The 14,104-nt window shown below is 40.9% G+C and overlaps 1 protein-coding gene across 4 annotated transcripts in view; it reads left to right on the forward strand.

Moving 5' to 3' along the window:
• The first annotated feature begins 6,116 nt into the window (after positions 1-6,116).
• LOC121497121 (ankyrin repeat and KH domain-containing protein 1) overlaps positions 6,117-14,104 on the forward strand; it is a 121,247-nt gene continuing 113,259 nt past the window's right edge. For 3 of the 4 annotated variants that reach the window (XM_041766270.1, XM_041766272.1, XM_041766271.1), the window contains exon 1: positions 6,119-6,566. In XM_041766270.1, the coding sequence (XP_041622204.1) occupies positions 6,276-6,566 (291 nt within the window). In that variant the 5' untranslated portion in view covers positions 6,119-6,275. Of the gene's footprint in view, positions 6,567-14,104 lie in introns of all 4 variants that reach the window. The other variant, XM_041766273.1, reaches the window with a different exon arrangement.

The raw sequence follows: 14,104 nt of genomic DNA on the forward strand, positions 1-14,104 counted from the left end.
AGTGCACATGCAAGCAAGAGGAGGGGCAGAGGAAGATGGAGAGAGCTGAATCCTCAAGCAGACTCCCTGCTTAGCATGTAGCCACACATGGGCCTTGATCCCAGGACCCTAAGGTGATCCCAGGACCCTAAGGTTCCACCTGAGTGGAAACCAAGAGTCGACGGCTTAACTGAATGAGCCACCCAAGCACCCCTTTTCACTGTTTCTTTTTTTCAATTTTATTTTTCAAGTAATCTCTGCACCCAGTATAGGGCTTGAACTCACAACCCTAAGATCAAGAATGGCATGCTCAACCAACTGAGCCAGCCAGGCACCTCCCCGTCCCCCCATGATAATTACTACTAATCTCAGTTTTACATGTAACTGACCATACTTTTTCAATGTATGCACCATAGACATGTAGATTAGAAAGCTACATATCTGTAGCACTGTTTGTTAAGGGGGAAAAAAGGAAACAATCTAAATATTTAACATTATAGACTGGATAAATCATCTGAACTGAATACTATAATGTAGTAAACAAGAATGACAGAGCTCTTTATATGCTAACATGGAATATCTCTAGAATGAATTAGGTGAGAAAAGCAAGATACAGAAGTGTGTATGCTGCCATTTGAGTTTAAAAGGGAAAAAAATTGACATGTATGAAATTGCTTATATATTTAAAAATCTCCAGAAGAATACTTTCTTTTTTTGAGAGAGAGAGAGAGCACACATGCACATGCACTGCACAGGATGGGGGAGGGGCAGAGGAAAGGGGGGTGGGGAGGGGGAGAGGAAGAGAGAGAATCTTAAGCAGGCTCCATGCCAGCACAGAGTCTGAAGTGGGGCTCCATCTGGCAACCTTGAGATCATGACCTGATCTGAAATCAAGACTCGGATGCTTAACCAATGGAGCCATTCAGGCGCCCCTCTAGAAGGATATTTTAAAACCTAATAAGATGGTTTGGGCAGCTCTTTCTGCCCACAGGTCCTGTCCCCATGCTTTAATAAACCCACCATAAACAAACAAACAAACAAACCTAATAAGATGGCTTGCTTATGAGAGAGGATCTGAGTGTTTAATGGGTAAAATGACTCCTTTCATATGTTTTTAAAATTCTTTTTGAAATTTGAACCATGTGACTATATTAACTATTCAGATTTCTTAATGTGAAATTACATGGTCTAAGAAATTAACAATATAGTTGGAAAAAACAGAAAATGTTTTAAATTAAATGTTTCCAGTTGTTATAAAAGAGGAAGGATACCAAATTTGGTGGCAGGCAGGGATAATTTCACATAGAATTCTAATTAGTAGGTCTATAAGAAAGATATAATGGGGGCAGCCCCGGTGGCACAGCGGTTTAGCGCCGCCTGCAGCCTGGAGTGTGATCCTGGAGACCCGGAATCGAGTCCCACATCCGGCTTCCTGCATGGAGCCTGCTTCTCCCTCCGCCTGTGTCTGTGCCTCTCTCTTCGCTCTCTCTGAATGAATGAATAAATAAATCTTAAAAAAAAAAAAGGAAAGATATAATGGTTGAATTATCATATCAGTTTATCTGATTGATGAAGTTCCTCTGCCCTTGAGGGTACCAAGGGATCAATGTGATATAGTGGGAAGAGCATGGGTTTTGAGATAAGGTGGAAATAAATTCAAATCCTAGCTTTTCCATATATAGGTCCTAGAAACTTGGGTAAGTTATTAAATCTTTTTTGGAGTTTCAACTTGCTCATCTAGAAAATGAGTGAAATCCTGATAAGTTCATTATAAAGGTTAAAATATTTAATATCCAAGTGCAACATATTTGTAGTTTTCTTCTTTCCTTACACAAACTGAATTGTGATGCACTGACATGCAGAAATTAAATGTCTTGAGAAAATGCAAGTTGCACATGGAAGAATTACAGCTAAAGTAGTTAAAGTAGCTTACATCCCTGTGTCTACAATTTCATTTGTCAATCTCATATTTCTCACAAGAAATGAAGCCTTTTATTACTTCAGAAGTTTTAAAAATCCTTGGGATATACAGTTTTTTCTTTTGCCTTTTCCTTCTATGTCTGAAAGATAGTCAAAAGGAAGAGAGCTTTGAAATACACTACAACTACACCCTAATCAATAGTCCTGCTGGGTTTTGGGAGGAAAACATTTTATTCTAATGAACATTAGAATATATATATATATATATATATATATGTATATATATATAATATATAGAATTATATATATATATCACTTAAGAGGGATTTTGCTCTCTTTTGCTTATTTAGCATTTGAAAAATTAGTGTATCTTCTGTTAGTGGCAAATACCAACTTAAGATATGATGTATCAAAACCAATATTACCCAATAAATCACATTAAACTTACTAATATTTTTCATTGAATACTTTAAGTGTGATTTGGTTTATTTATTTAATGTATTACTACTTGATATAGTGATGATTTCTCAATTAGATTTCACTTTTGTTACACTACATTATGTGGTATGTATAGAAATATTAAGTTCATATATAATACAGTCTCAACAATAGCCACCAAAATCTATAAGATTGGGAGTTTCTAAACCCTAAAATGATTACTCAATTGTCGTCAAACTCCTGGCAACAAGTGTCTCAAGTAAAGATCCAGGTGAAAAAAGATTATTGCTCAATGATATTTTCCTGGCTATACTCAGGGTTGATTGCTAGGTACTGAGCAAAGAGTATATATTTTTCTTTCAAATATATTGGGAAAAATGCAAATGCCTAGATTTCCTTTCTCTCTGTTCTTAAGATACATTACATTTGTTCAAAGAATTTAATGAGTTTGTTCAGGGAGTTGCATCAGAAATTATTTTTGTATTAGTGATAGGAATGACAAGCAGTTCCTTTGTAATGCTGCACCAGTCAATACCTGTTTTTGCCTAAGGATGTATCCATACCAATTCTGGATAATCCAGCTTTGAAGTGGGTTGGGCAGAGCTGGGTTTCTTTTGTTGGTGCTATTACTTTGGGTTGTGACCTAGTCACACATGCATTCAAAATTTAAACAGCACTGAGAATACAGGCCAATTAAGCCCGTAGGTTCTAACTAAAGACAGTATACAGGGCATTTATATCAAAATAGTTTTGTAGAAAAGGTCAAGAGTTTTTTCCATTTCCTACAATTTATTATCTAGAAAGAACATTCACCCTAACCTTCTGCTTATAGAAAACATTCCTTTAAAAAAAAAATTCATTTATCCACTCAGGAGAGACACACAAAGAGAGAGAGGCAGAGACGGAGAGGGAGAAGCAGGCTCCCTGCAGGGAGCTGGACATGGGACTTGATCCCCAGATCCGGGATCATGCCCCAAGCTGAAGGTAGGCGCTCAACTGCTGAGCCACCCAGGCATCCTGAAAACGATCCCCTGAAAACGTTTTTTTTTTTTAAATCTGAAATGCCAAAATTAGAAATTACCAAGCTAGGCGCACCTGGCTCATCCAACATCTGCCTTCAAGAAGCTCAGGTCTTGATCTCAGGGTCCTGGGATTGAGCCCCACATAGGATCCCTGCTCAGCAGGAATCCTGCTTCTCCTTTCCTCCTGGATGGTGCTCTCTTGCTATCTCTGTCTCTCTCTCTCAAATAAATCTAAAAAAACAAACAAACATAAATTACCAAGCCAAAGAAATGTTCACAATCTTCAAAATGTTAAGTTTGGCAGAATCAAGTTTTTAAAAATTGTTTTATATATATATGTTTAAGATTTTATTTATTTATTTTTAGAGATTTTATTTATTTGAGACAGAGAGAGAGAGCACAAGCCGGGAGGAGGGTCAGAGGGACAGGGAGAAGTAGACTCCTGGTTCAGCAGGGAGCCCAATGTGGGACTCAATCCCAAGACTCTGGGATCATGAGCTGAGCTGAGGGCAAACGCTTAACCAATTGAGCCACCCAAGTGCCCCAAGATTTATTTTTTTGAGAGAGAGAGAGAGAGAGAGAGAGAGAGAGAGATCACCAGCAAGTGGGGGGATGGGCAGAGGAGGCAGGAAAGAGAATCTCAAGCAGATTCCCTCCTGAGCAGGAGCCTGACTTGGGTTGGATCACACCACCAATGAGATCATGACCTGAACAGAAATCATCAGCCAGTAGCCTAACCCACTGAGCCACCCAGGTGCCCCAAAATCGTTATATACAGAATTTTCAGATTATAGTTCAAGGGAGGTGAAATGTTAACAATTGCACAATCAAGATATACAAAGCCCTTTGTTAGAGTTGCAAGAGAGGAGACATGCCAAATCTTTTGCTTTTTGGTCAATCTAAGTCATATGGACATTCTCTGGGTCAAAGGACATTTGCCATACAAACTTCACCAAAAGCTTTCTGGTGATCCTTGATCATAGGTTTAGTTGAAGCATGAGTATTTTATTTTATTTTTTAAATTTTTAAAAATATTTTATTTATTTATGATAGACAGAGAGAGAGAGAGAGAGAGAGAGAGAGAGAGAGAGAGAGAGAGAGAGAGGTAGAGACACAGGCAGAGGAAGAGGCAGGCTCCATGCCGGGAGCCCGACGTGGGACTCGATCCCGAGTTTCCAGGATCGCGCCCTGGGCCAAAGGCAGGCGCTAAACCACTAAGCCACCCAGGGATCCCCGAAGCATGAGTATTTTGAATTTTATATTCCATCTTTATTGACAAGGGGAATAGAGGGATTGAGATAGAAGAGATAATAGAAGTAGAGACAGATGGTTAGAAGAGGGAAAGACACGTCTGCACGCCCGCCGCCCGCCCCCTCCTTGGCCCCCACCTTAGCTAGCTTGTTTCGAATCACTGAGATCTGACAAGAATTAGGTTGGTTGGCAGGGCCCAGGGTTAGGTGGAAGCCTCCTGAAGGAAGAGTAACTAACAAAAATGGGTCTTCCGGTTTGGCACTTTGCTAATTGCCTCATGCTAGTTACCTAATGTATTCATAACAACGCATGCGGGACGTGCTGGTATTAGCCCCATTCTACAGATGAACGAACTGATTCTCAAAGATTAAACACAAAACGCCCGTAGGTCATACAGCAAGTGAGTGGTCGCGGCAGAATTGGAAACTGCTCCAGATCACGCACTCCTCACAACGCTATCGGCCCTCGGGTCTGATCTCCTCGAGCTGCTCGCGGGCTTCGCACCTTCCCTCCTGGGACAGTTCCCAGTACCGAGGCATGGCGCTGTCCAGCCCTCAGGCCCGCCGCCCTCCACAGGCAAGAGAACGCGGCCCCGGGGGGCCATCCCGCCCGCAGGCGGTAGAACTGTCGCGCCCAAGCCCGTCGCCTCGCGGCGGCCATCCCCAGCAGCCCCCCGGGGCTTCGCGCTCGGGGTTCCACTCGGAGAGCCTGGAGGGCGCAGGCAAGAACGGCCCTGCCTCCTCGCCTGTCCCAGCCCCCTACTCCCGCCCAAAGAGCCAGAGGCAGAGGTTACACAATCTCACCTGTCCCAGAGGTGGCGACCGCTCGAGTGACTGACGCTTCGCTCCTCCAACCAGGGACTGTCAGGAAGGTGGAGACTAGATGAGGATGATTGCATCTTTCCTCCAATCCCCGTGCAGCGACTCTCCGGCCGCAGTCTCAGCGTCTCGCGGAGAGCGACAGGTGGGAGAGCTTCGTAAAACTTCCGTGCCTCTTGCAATCCTTGACAGAGAAGCCCCAGAAAACTGAGGGTGAATTCTACTCCACATCTTACCAATCCTTGCGGGTCGTCACCTCTGCCGTAATGTTAATCACAAGTGGAAATTCCCCAACCCTTTCCCGTCACCTCAGATGGGGGCGGGAAGAATGGTACTATTGCGGGCCAATTGTACCACGCGACGTCCTGTGACAAAGTGATCGACGCTTTATGGCGCCAATGAAGCCTCTCATTGTCATGGGTCACCGTGACTGACCACAAGACGAACTAATCCACTTTAAGGTCGTGATGCGATAGTTAGGGACATTGACCAATAGACGTAGAAAAAGACCGGAAGTCGGCGCGTGGGGTCTGGGAGGCGGGTGTTCGCAACCGCCTAGGCCTGCGCGGGTCAACGCAGCTTGGGGGCCGCGAGCCAGCAAGCGGCGCGTGACGAAGAGCCTGAGCGACGGGTCACCTTGGCCAATGATCTGCAGCCGCTGGGGGGCTACAGCCAGTGGCGAGTGTGGGGGGCGGGAGGCAGCAGGTTAGGCAGTGAGAAGTTAGTGGCGCTGCTGGGACGGGGGGAAGGAGAAGCTTCTTCCTCCTGCTGTTCCTCTCGTTCCGGGGATCGGCGGCGGCGGTGGCTGTGAGTGACTCGGCAGCGTCTCCGGCTCCGCGTGCGAACCATGCTGACCGATGGCGGAGGCGGCGGCACCTCCTTTGAGGAGGACCTGGACTCGGTGGCTCCGCGATCCGCCCCAGCCGGGGCCTCGGAGCCGCCTCCGCCGGGAGGGGTCGGGCTGGGGATTCGCACCGTGAGACTCTTTGGGGAGGCTGGGCCCGTGCCGGGAGTCGGTGGCGGCGGCAGCGGTGCGGCCGGAGGGGACGCGGCGCTGGATTTCAAGTTGGCGGCTGCCGTGCTGAGGACCGGGGGTGGAGGTGGTGCCTCTGGCAGCGACGAGGACGAGGTGTCCGAGGTACGCTTCCAGGACCCCCGCCTCCCATACGGTGTGAGGCATGAATTCTCTTTGGGCCGGCACAGGGCCCGGGCCACCTTCTTGCTCCCCGGGCAGAGCCGTTCTCTGACAGCGATCGGCTCCATGGCGTCAGTGGCAGCGGTGCGGGCCTAGTGCGCCCTCAGCTTACTCTTCAGCCGTCGGCTCGAGCCGGCCCGGTTCCCGTCACCATCCGTAGACCCACAATGGGGAGTCCTTTGGTCTCTAAGCTTCGCGCGGGAACAAGGACTCCTCTAGCTACCTCCCGCCCACCCCGCTTTGGAGATGGGGGGGGGGGGGGCGGGGTCTTGCCAGAGTCCCTGCCCTTGGTACTGAGAGACCGAGCGAGACTGGGAGAGGGAGACAGAGAGACACCGAGACCGAGACAGAGCTGGCTAGCTGGGAGAGCATTTCCACTCTATGCCTGTTCCCAAAGTTGAGTTCTCTGTCATTTATTTGCCCTGTGCCTTACCTGTGTAGAAAGAAGAGTTCTTAATTTCCTTTTTTAGTTTGAGACAGGTTAGTACGAAGACTCTCTCTGCTTTTACCCTGAGGAAGCACGTGAGTCTTGCACCTGGGACCTTTTGTGAAGTTACACAGGAAAAGGAAATTCCAGTGCATCTTTGAGCTTCAGCAAAACTGAAGTCTGTAGATTTTTAGGCTTGGAGTAGGTAAAACAATGAATACCTTTTGTAGCATTTAATGAGCAGATCCTTCATTTCTTTTAACTCTTTAACTCTTAACTGTGCCTTAGGTCTGAGCAATGTGGGATGGAAGGCATTGTCCTATTTTGGTCCCTAGGGAAAAGGTCCCTATATGTTTATATAAAATATATGTACTTTTTTTTTTCTCCTGACCATGGTTTGGATTTAGTACTGTTCCTTGATGGCTATTGTTCTGAGTGCCCAGAGTATTCTGTTTTGGTTCTAAGGTGCCTGGTTCATTCCCCTATGACCAATTATTTTAGCCTCTGATCTTGGTGTTAAAGTACAGAGATTTCTCTGTATACAACTATCCTGGCTGCTGTATTTGAGAGGAATAAAAAACTGTTTGTGGGTTGCAGAATACAGTTAGTGCATTGTCTTACCATTCCACCATTGTCTTGCCATGTCTGAACAGGGGTTCATTTATATTTAAAACGTTAATGCATTTTCACTCCAACGTTATGCTTTGAAAAAAAAATAGTGTGTGGGATATAAGGGAGCTAGTCCCTTGAATGTCTGTATCTTTAAATTTCACTTTAAGAGAATTAATTTCTAAGTCAAAGTGAGACAGGATTGTATTTGAGTAGGCAATTATGGGGAAAGTTTCTGGAGCATCTCTACTCTTGTGCTTATGGATGACTTTCTTTTATCCTTTCAATGAAAATTGATTAGAGAGGAACCTAAAACACATGTACTTTTTACCACAAAATAAAGTGGGACTACTTTTAGGTTCTAAAAATTAGAGTCTTTTTTTGGTTTTGTTTTAACTTGTAAGAGAGACTGAAAAGGTTTGCTTTGGTCTACATGTGATGTCCTTGATTTTCTGGACCATTTTTTACATAATTCTCATAGGTGAAATGAAAGATCACTATTTCACTTTTACATAAATAGTATTCTTAATTTTTTTCAGGAGAGTGCTGGTGAGCCTTCGAAGTCATAAATCTCTAACTCTTAGCTCATGTGTTATATCTGGGAAATGAACTTTTTAACTATTTCTCTGAGGCTTGTACACACAAAAACACACATGCACAGACAGTCTGTCTCTTCCTCTAACTTACTGTATTTCATTTGGATTTCCCATACCGTGTGATTCTGTGAGCAGAATCCACACCATTTTTTGGGTGTTCATTGTGGAAGTTATTTCTGATGATTCTTACACCCATTTAGATTAATGGTAGAAGAACTCATTTTCCTGTTAAGTTTTCTGTACCTAAAAAGGATTTAGGTATTAAGTGTATATGGATAGGCCTCATTTTTTGAGTGAATGTGTCTGGGATATCCAGAGACTTTACCATAGTCTTAAGATAATGCTCAGTGTGAAAAAAAAAAAAAAAAAGATAATGCTCAGTGTATATATAGATTTTTTTCTTAAATTGTGGATAAAGAAAATTTTGTTTTTATGTCTTCTTTCTCCTATATCCTATAGATAAGAAATTCCTGGAGTATCTAATCTTTTCTGTACAGTATGTGTGGTAGAGTATAGTCTATGTATTTGTGAGAGAAATGACCTCTTTTCTTTCACAGGATTAGCTGTCTTCTCCCATATTATGGCCTTTGAATTTCCAGTATAAAGAGACCATAATGTTTACAAAACACTCACCTAATTGGCATTTGATAAATAGTACTAAAATCTTTATTTTCATCTTCTCTAGATGTTTTAGAACCAAGCATTTAGCATCTAGACATCCAGAGAAATAAGGAGTTATTTTATAGTTTGAGAGTGAAGTTTGTGTTGTTCTACAAATGGGGCAGGACTCAGTGAGAAATAAGAAATGTGGAAGCCTAGTTTATTTGCTCTAGAATTAGTTGAAGTCATACATTTGGTGTGCAGAGGCATAGATACTCTAAGGACCTCTTTTTTGTTCATTATAAGAGCCAATGGCTAAGAAAAAACAAGCTATTTTCCCTTGCTGGCTCAGTCAAAAGACCTTTTAGTTTAAGGAATGGGCTGGGTCTTTCTGTAAATTTTTATTAGAATTGTACAAGCTTAGAGAATGCCACCATTTGGAATCTTGATTCTTGTTTTAAACCTTGGTAAATATCTGTTTTGTATTTCTTCAGGCATAGCAAGATGTTCCTTAGCATCCAAAGCCTTGAATAGAAAGCAGAACTTGCATTGGGTCCTATTGAAATGTACCATTGTTCAGAATAGAGATCAGGTTGAAAATTCTTTAAAAAGTAATTTTTATTTATTTTTATTTTTATTTTTTATTTATTTTTTTTAAAAAGTAATTTTTAAATGTTGACTTTAGATTAGGAGTCTTTTTTTTTTAAGCAAGTAAAAATGAAGAAAATACCTAAAGAAAATGCATTTGTGAGGTTTATGACTTAATTTTTCACTGTCATAAGAATGTATGCATGTATATGCGTGATATCCTTTCAAAATTATAAAAGTCATATAGTCTCATGTTGAAAAATTCAACAGTGTAGGTAGTAGATATAAGGTACAAAGTAAAAGTCCTCACCTCCCACTAACCCTTCAAATGCCATTCTTCAGTGATAACCAATGTTAAAATTTTTCTTTCAGTTAATTTTCTGGGCCTGTATATACACACACTTTAAAGACAGATAGCATACCTTTATTTTATTTTATTTGTTTTAGATAGCATACCTTTATTTTATTTTATTTGTTTATTTGACAGAGGAGAAAGCATGAGCAGTGTGGGTTTGGGGGCGGGGGAGGGTGGTACAGATGGAGAAAGTCAGGAAGGAGGGAGAAGCAGACTCCCAGTAAGCAGGGAGCCTGACCTGGAGCTCAATCACAGAACCCTAAGATCCTGACCAAAGTCAAAGGCAGACGTTTAACCGACTGAGCCACCTGGGTGCCCAGACAGCATAGTTTTGTATCATAAGGTTTTTTTCTTATATTGAGGCAGGTGCATATTTATAATTAAATAGAAGCACACAAACACTGTATATAGCAATTTATAGCAAATTATAGCAGAAGCTTTGTAGGGATATTTTTTCCTGAAAAATATTTTTATTTATTTATTTTTAAAGATTATTTATTTATTTATTTATTTATTTATTTATTTATTTATTCATGAGAAACAAAGAGAGAGGCAGAGACACAGGCAGAGGAAGAAGCAGGCTCCGTGCAGGGGAGCCCCACATGGGACTCTATCCCAGGTCTCCAGGATCAACGCCCTGGGCTGAAGGCGGCGCTAAACCACTGAGCCACCCAGGCTGCCCCTGAAAATTATTTTTAGAGGCAAAAGTACCACTATACAATTTCCATTTTGATTTTCTCTATTTGAAGAGGAGATGTATCATTTCCTTTAGAGTTCCTTATAATCTATAATCTAGAGGCAAAGTTTCTCAACAGAAACATTTTGACATTTTAGTCCAGATAACTCCTGTTAGAGGCTATCTTGTACATTAGCAACATCCCTGGCCTTTACCTACTAGATGCCAGTAGTACCCACCAGTTGAGAACCATAAATGTCTCCAGATATTGCTAAATGTCTCCTGGGGACAAAATCACCCCTGGTTGGAACAATGAGTCTAAGAGTCCATTCTTATCAGCAGGAATGGCAATTTTGAAAAATTCATTGTCCATGAAAATAAATTTCTAAAACACTTTTATGAGGACTTTGTTCAAGGTAGAAAGGGCCTTATTCCATATATTATTAATAGCGATGAAATAGGAAATATAACTTTGTATTCCAGGGAGCAGATTTTGGAGACATTGGAAATGTTTACAGAAGGAAAAGCTACATGTTATCACTATCACAATTTGTTACATTGCATAAGTATCAACTTTGCATAAGTTTCATTCTGTAAAGCCTTAAGACTTTACATATAAAATGATATATTGATAAGTATGGTTATATGAATGGTGGGTCATACCAGAGCTGTTTAGGTTTGGATGGAGGAAAACCTCATTGTGAAACTTGAAGGATGAAGGGTTTTCTTATGGTTATTATTTAGTACATTCCAGTAGGTACACCTGTGTACAATTGATGAGTCAGAGTGACGGAAAGGCAAATACAATGAAAAGCCTTGAACTAACCCCCTTCTCCCAAGTATCTTGCCCTCTATGCTTTAATGTTTTTTTCTTTCAGAATTTATGGAAATACAAATATGTGTTTTTATTTTCCCTATTATATAACAAAAAAATAACATACTATATATGTGTGTGTGTGTGTGTGTGTGAGAGAGAGAGAGAGAGAGAGATTTCTAAGTGGTAGATTTGAGAAAGATTTGGACTTTATCTAATGAGAGTGATAAAATATGTTAAGAATGAAGCATTGGAGATGAGTTTAAGCACATTTCTTCTGGAGTCTATCTGGTGGTGATATGATAATGTACTAGATAACTTCTGAAAAATCAATTCTGGCCTTCTGATGAAATGATAGATAAAAGATTACACTTTGACGAGAAAACAAAGCAGTTTTTAAAAAGTATTAGTCTTGAATTGGCAAGTAAAAAGAAATGAAGAGTCTACCTCTTTTTTGTTTTTTGCCAGATTTACCTTTCTACGTAATCAAAGGTATAAGAAATAAAATCAGTTCCTTTCTTTTTTTTACCCATTATAAATGAACTATTTCAACATATCTCTCTTCTTGGATTTCATTATTTACAATTTTCCTTTCTTGTTGCTTGTTTATAAAATCATAGAATCTTGTCTCATTTTTAGGTAACTGCTACCATTTATGGAATACTGCATAATATATGCCAGAACCATATTAGATACTTTTGTTATTTTATTTCATTGTTTCAACACACCTTTCAGGTAGATATCTACATTTTTATAGATTAATAAATGTAGGCTCAGTGCAATGATGAATCTATAAATCATAAAACAAAAGAATGGTTAAAATGCTACATAGCTAGTAAGAGGTAAAGCTAGGATTTGAATCTAGTACTGAATCCAGAAACCATGCTATTATTGTGCTTCTTTAGATTAGGAAATAGACAGCTTTTGGTTATGAAATACTGCTTTTCCAGTAAATGCTTGCTTAGTCCCTGTAGAAATTTTCATATATCTAAAGTAGAATGAGAAAAGTAAGGACAGTGTAGTGAATTTCTCATAAAGCTATTTTTCTTCTCACTGTTGCAAAATGAAAAATTGAAAATATCCATATTTGACAAAATATGAAATTAGAAACTGCATGTCGGGACACTGAGCAAAACCTTACAAGTCTGTATACCTTAAGCTAAGTGACTTGCCCAGGATAACACAGCTAATTTGTAGTAGAAAATAGGTCATCTGACTCCCATTATCTTACTTGTCCTGCTGACTCTTTCTTTTCCGGTCAGTTGTACCAATGAATTTAATTAGTTGCTTAAGACATGCCTGTCTCAAATCAGCATATGTTGACCTTGTTGGAAAAATTTTATATTACTTAATGAAATTGATAACTGCTGTGTAGATCAGTATATTAGGAAGGCAATTAAAAGTATACCATTTAGGGGATCTCTGGGTGGCTCAGTGGTTTAGTCCCCGCCTTTGGCCCAGGGCATGATCCTGGAGTCCTGGGATCGAGTCCCACATCGGGCTCCCAGCATGGAGCCTGCTTCTCCCTCTGCTTGTGTCTTTGCCTCTCTCTCTCTCTCTCTATGTCTCTCATGAATAAATAAATAAAATCTTAAAAAAAAAAGTATACCATTAAACAAAAAAGCATACCATTGAGTATACATTGAGGAGCACTATTCTTTTTTTTCTTTTTTTTTAAGATTTTATCTATTCATGAGAGACAGAGAGATGCAGAGAGAGAAGCAGGCTCCTTGCACGGAGCCCAGTGCAGGACTCAATCCTGGACCCCTGAGCTGAAGGTAGACAGCTGCTGAGCCACCCAGGCATCGCTTTTTTTTTTTTTTTTTTTTAATTCTATCTGCCAACACATAGTATAACACTCAGTGCTCATCTCGTGGAGCAGCACTATTCTAAGGTAATTCTGTAATTAAACTTACTTGAAAAGTTCAATTCTTGTCATTATCTTTAAAGATTTAAATAAATATTAAAACTATGGATATAGAAAGGCATATTCCCCTACTTTGCACCTTTGCCAATATGGAAAATGTTGGTTTTGTATATTTTTACACTCTAATTTGTAGAAATTAAAATATGGGGCAGCCCCGGTGGCTAAGTGGTTCAGCACCACCTTCAGCCCAGGGTGGGATCCTGGAGACCCGGGATCTAGTCCCACGTCAGGCTACCTGCATGTGGAGTCTGCTTCTCTTTCTGCCTATGTCTGCCTCTCTCTCTCTCTCTCTCTCTCTCTCTCTCTCTCGGTCTCTCTGTCTCTCATGAATAAATAAATAAAATCTTAAAAAAAAATTAAATTATGTGTGCTCTTCTCTTGGTAGTTAATGACAGCGTGTAGTTCATATGAATGATCATTTGCCTTGTGATGATTGACTGGCTTACTTTTCTTCTGGCCAATTTTACCTAAACCAGGAAGAAAGTAAAGTTGTATATAAAGCTCTATATTATTTATTTGCTAGACTAAAATTTAGCAGCCATTTGTGACAGAGCACATTTGATCTTCCTCCTTTACATACATTTCTGTTCTCATAAAGTTTTTCCCATAATGGATGTTTTCAGTAGTAGAAAGGGTATTTGTTTTTGTTTTTTTTTTAAAGTAGTTATCCCATTGTATCCTAGCTGTTTTTTTTTTTTTTAAATTTTTTATTTATTTATGATAGTCAGAGACACAGGCAGAGGGAGAAGCAGGCTCCATGCACCGGGAGCCCGACGTGGGATTGGATCCCGGGTCTCCAGGATCGTGCCCTGGGCCAAAGGCAGGCGCCAAACCGCTGCGCCACCCAGGGATCCCTCTAGCTGTTTGATATACCTGCATTAGTGTGCAA

This window comes from Vulpes lagopus, chromosome 8 (genome assembly GCF_018345385.1).
Source record: "Vulpes lagopus strain Blue_001 chromosome 8, ASM1834538v1, whole genome shotgun sequence".
Taxonomy (NCBI): Eukaryota; Metazoa; Chordata; class Mammalia; order Carnivora; family Canidae; genus Vulpes; species Vulpes lagopus.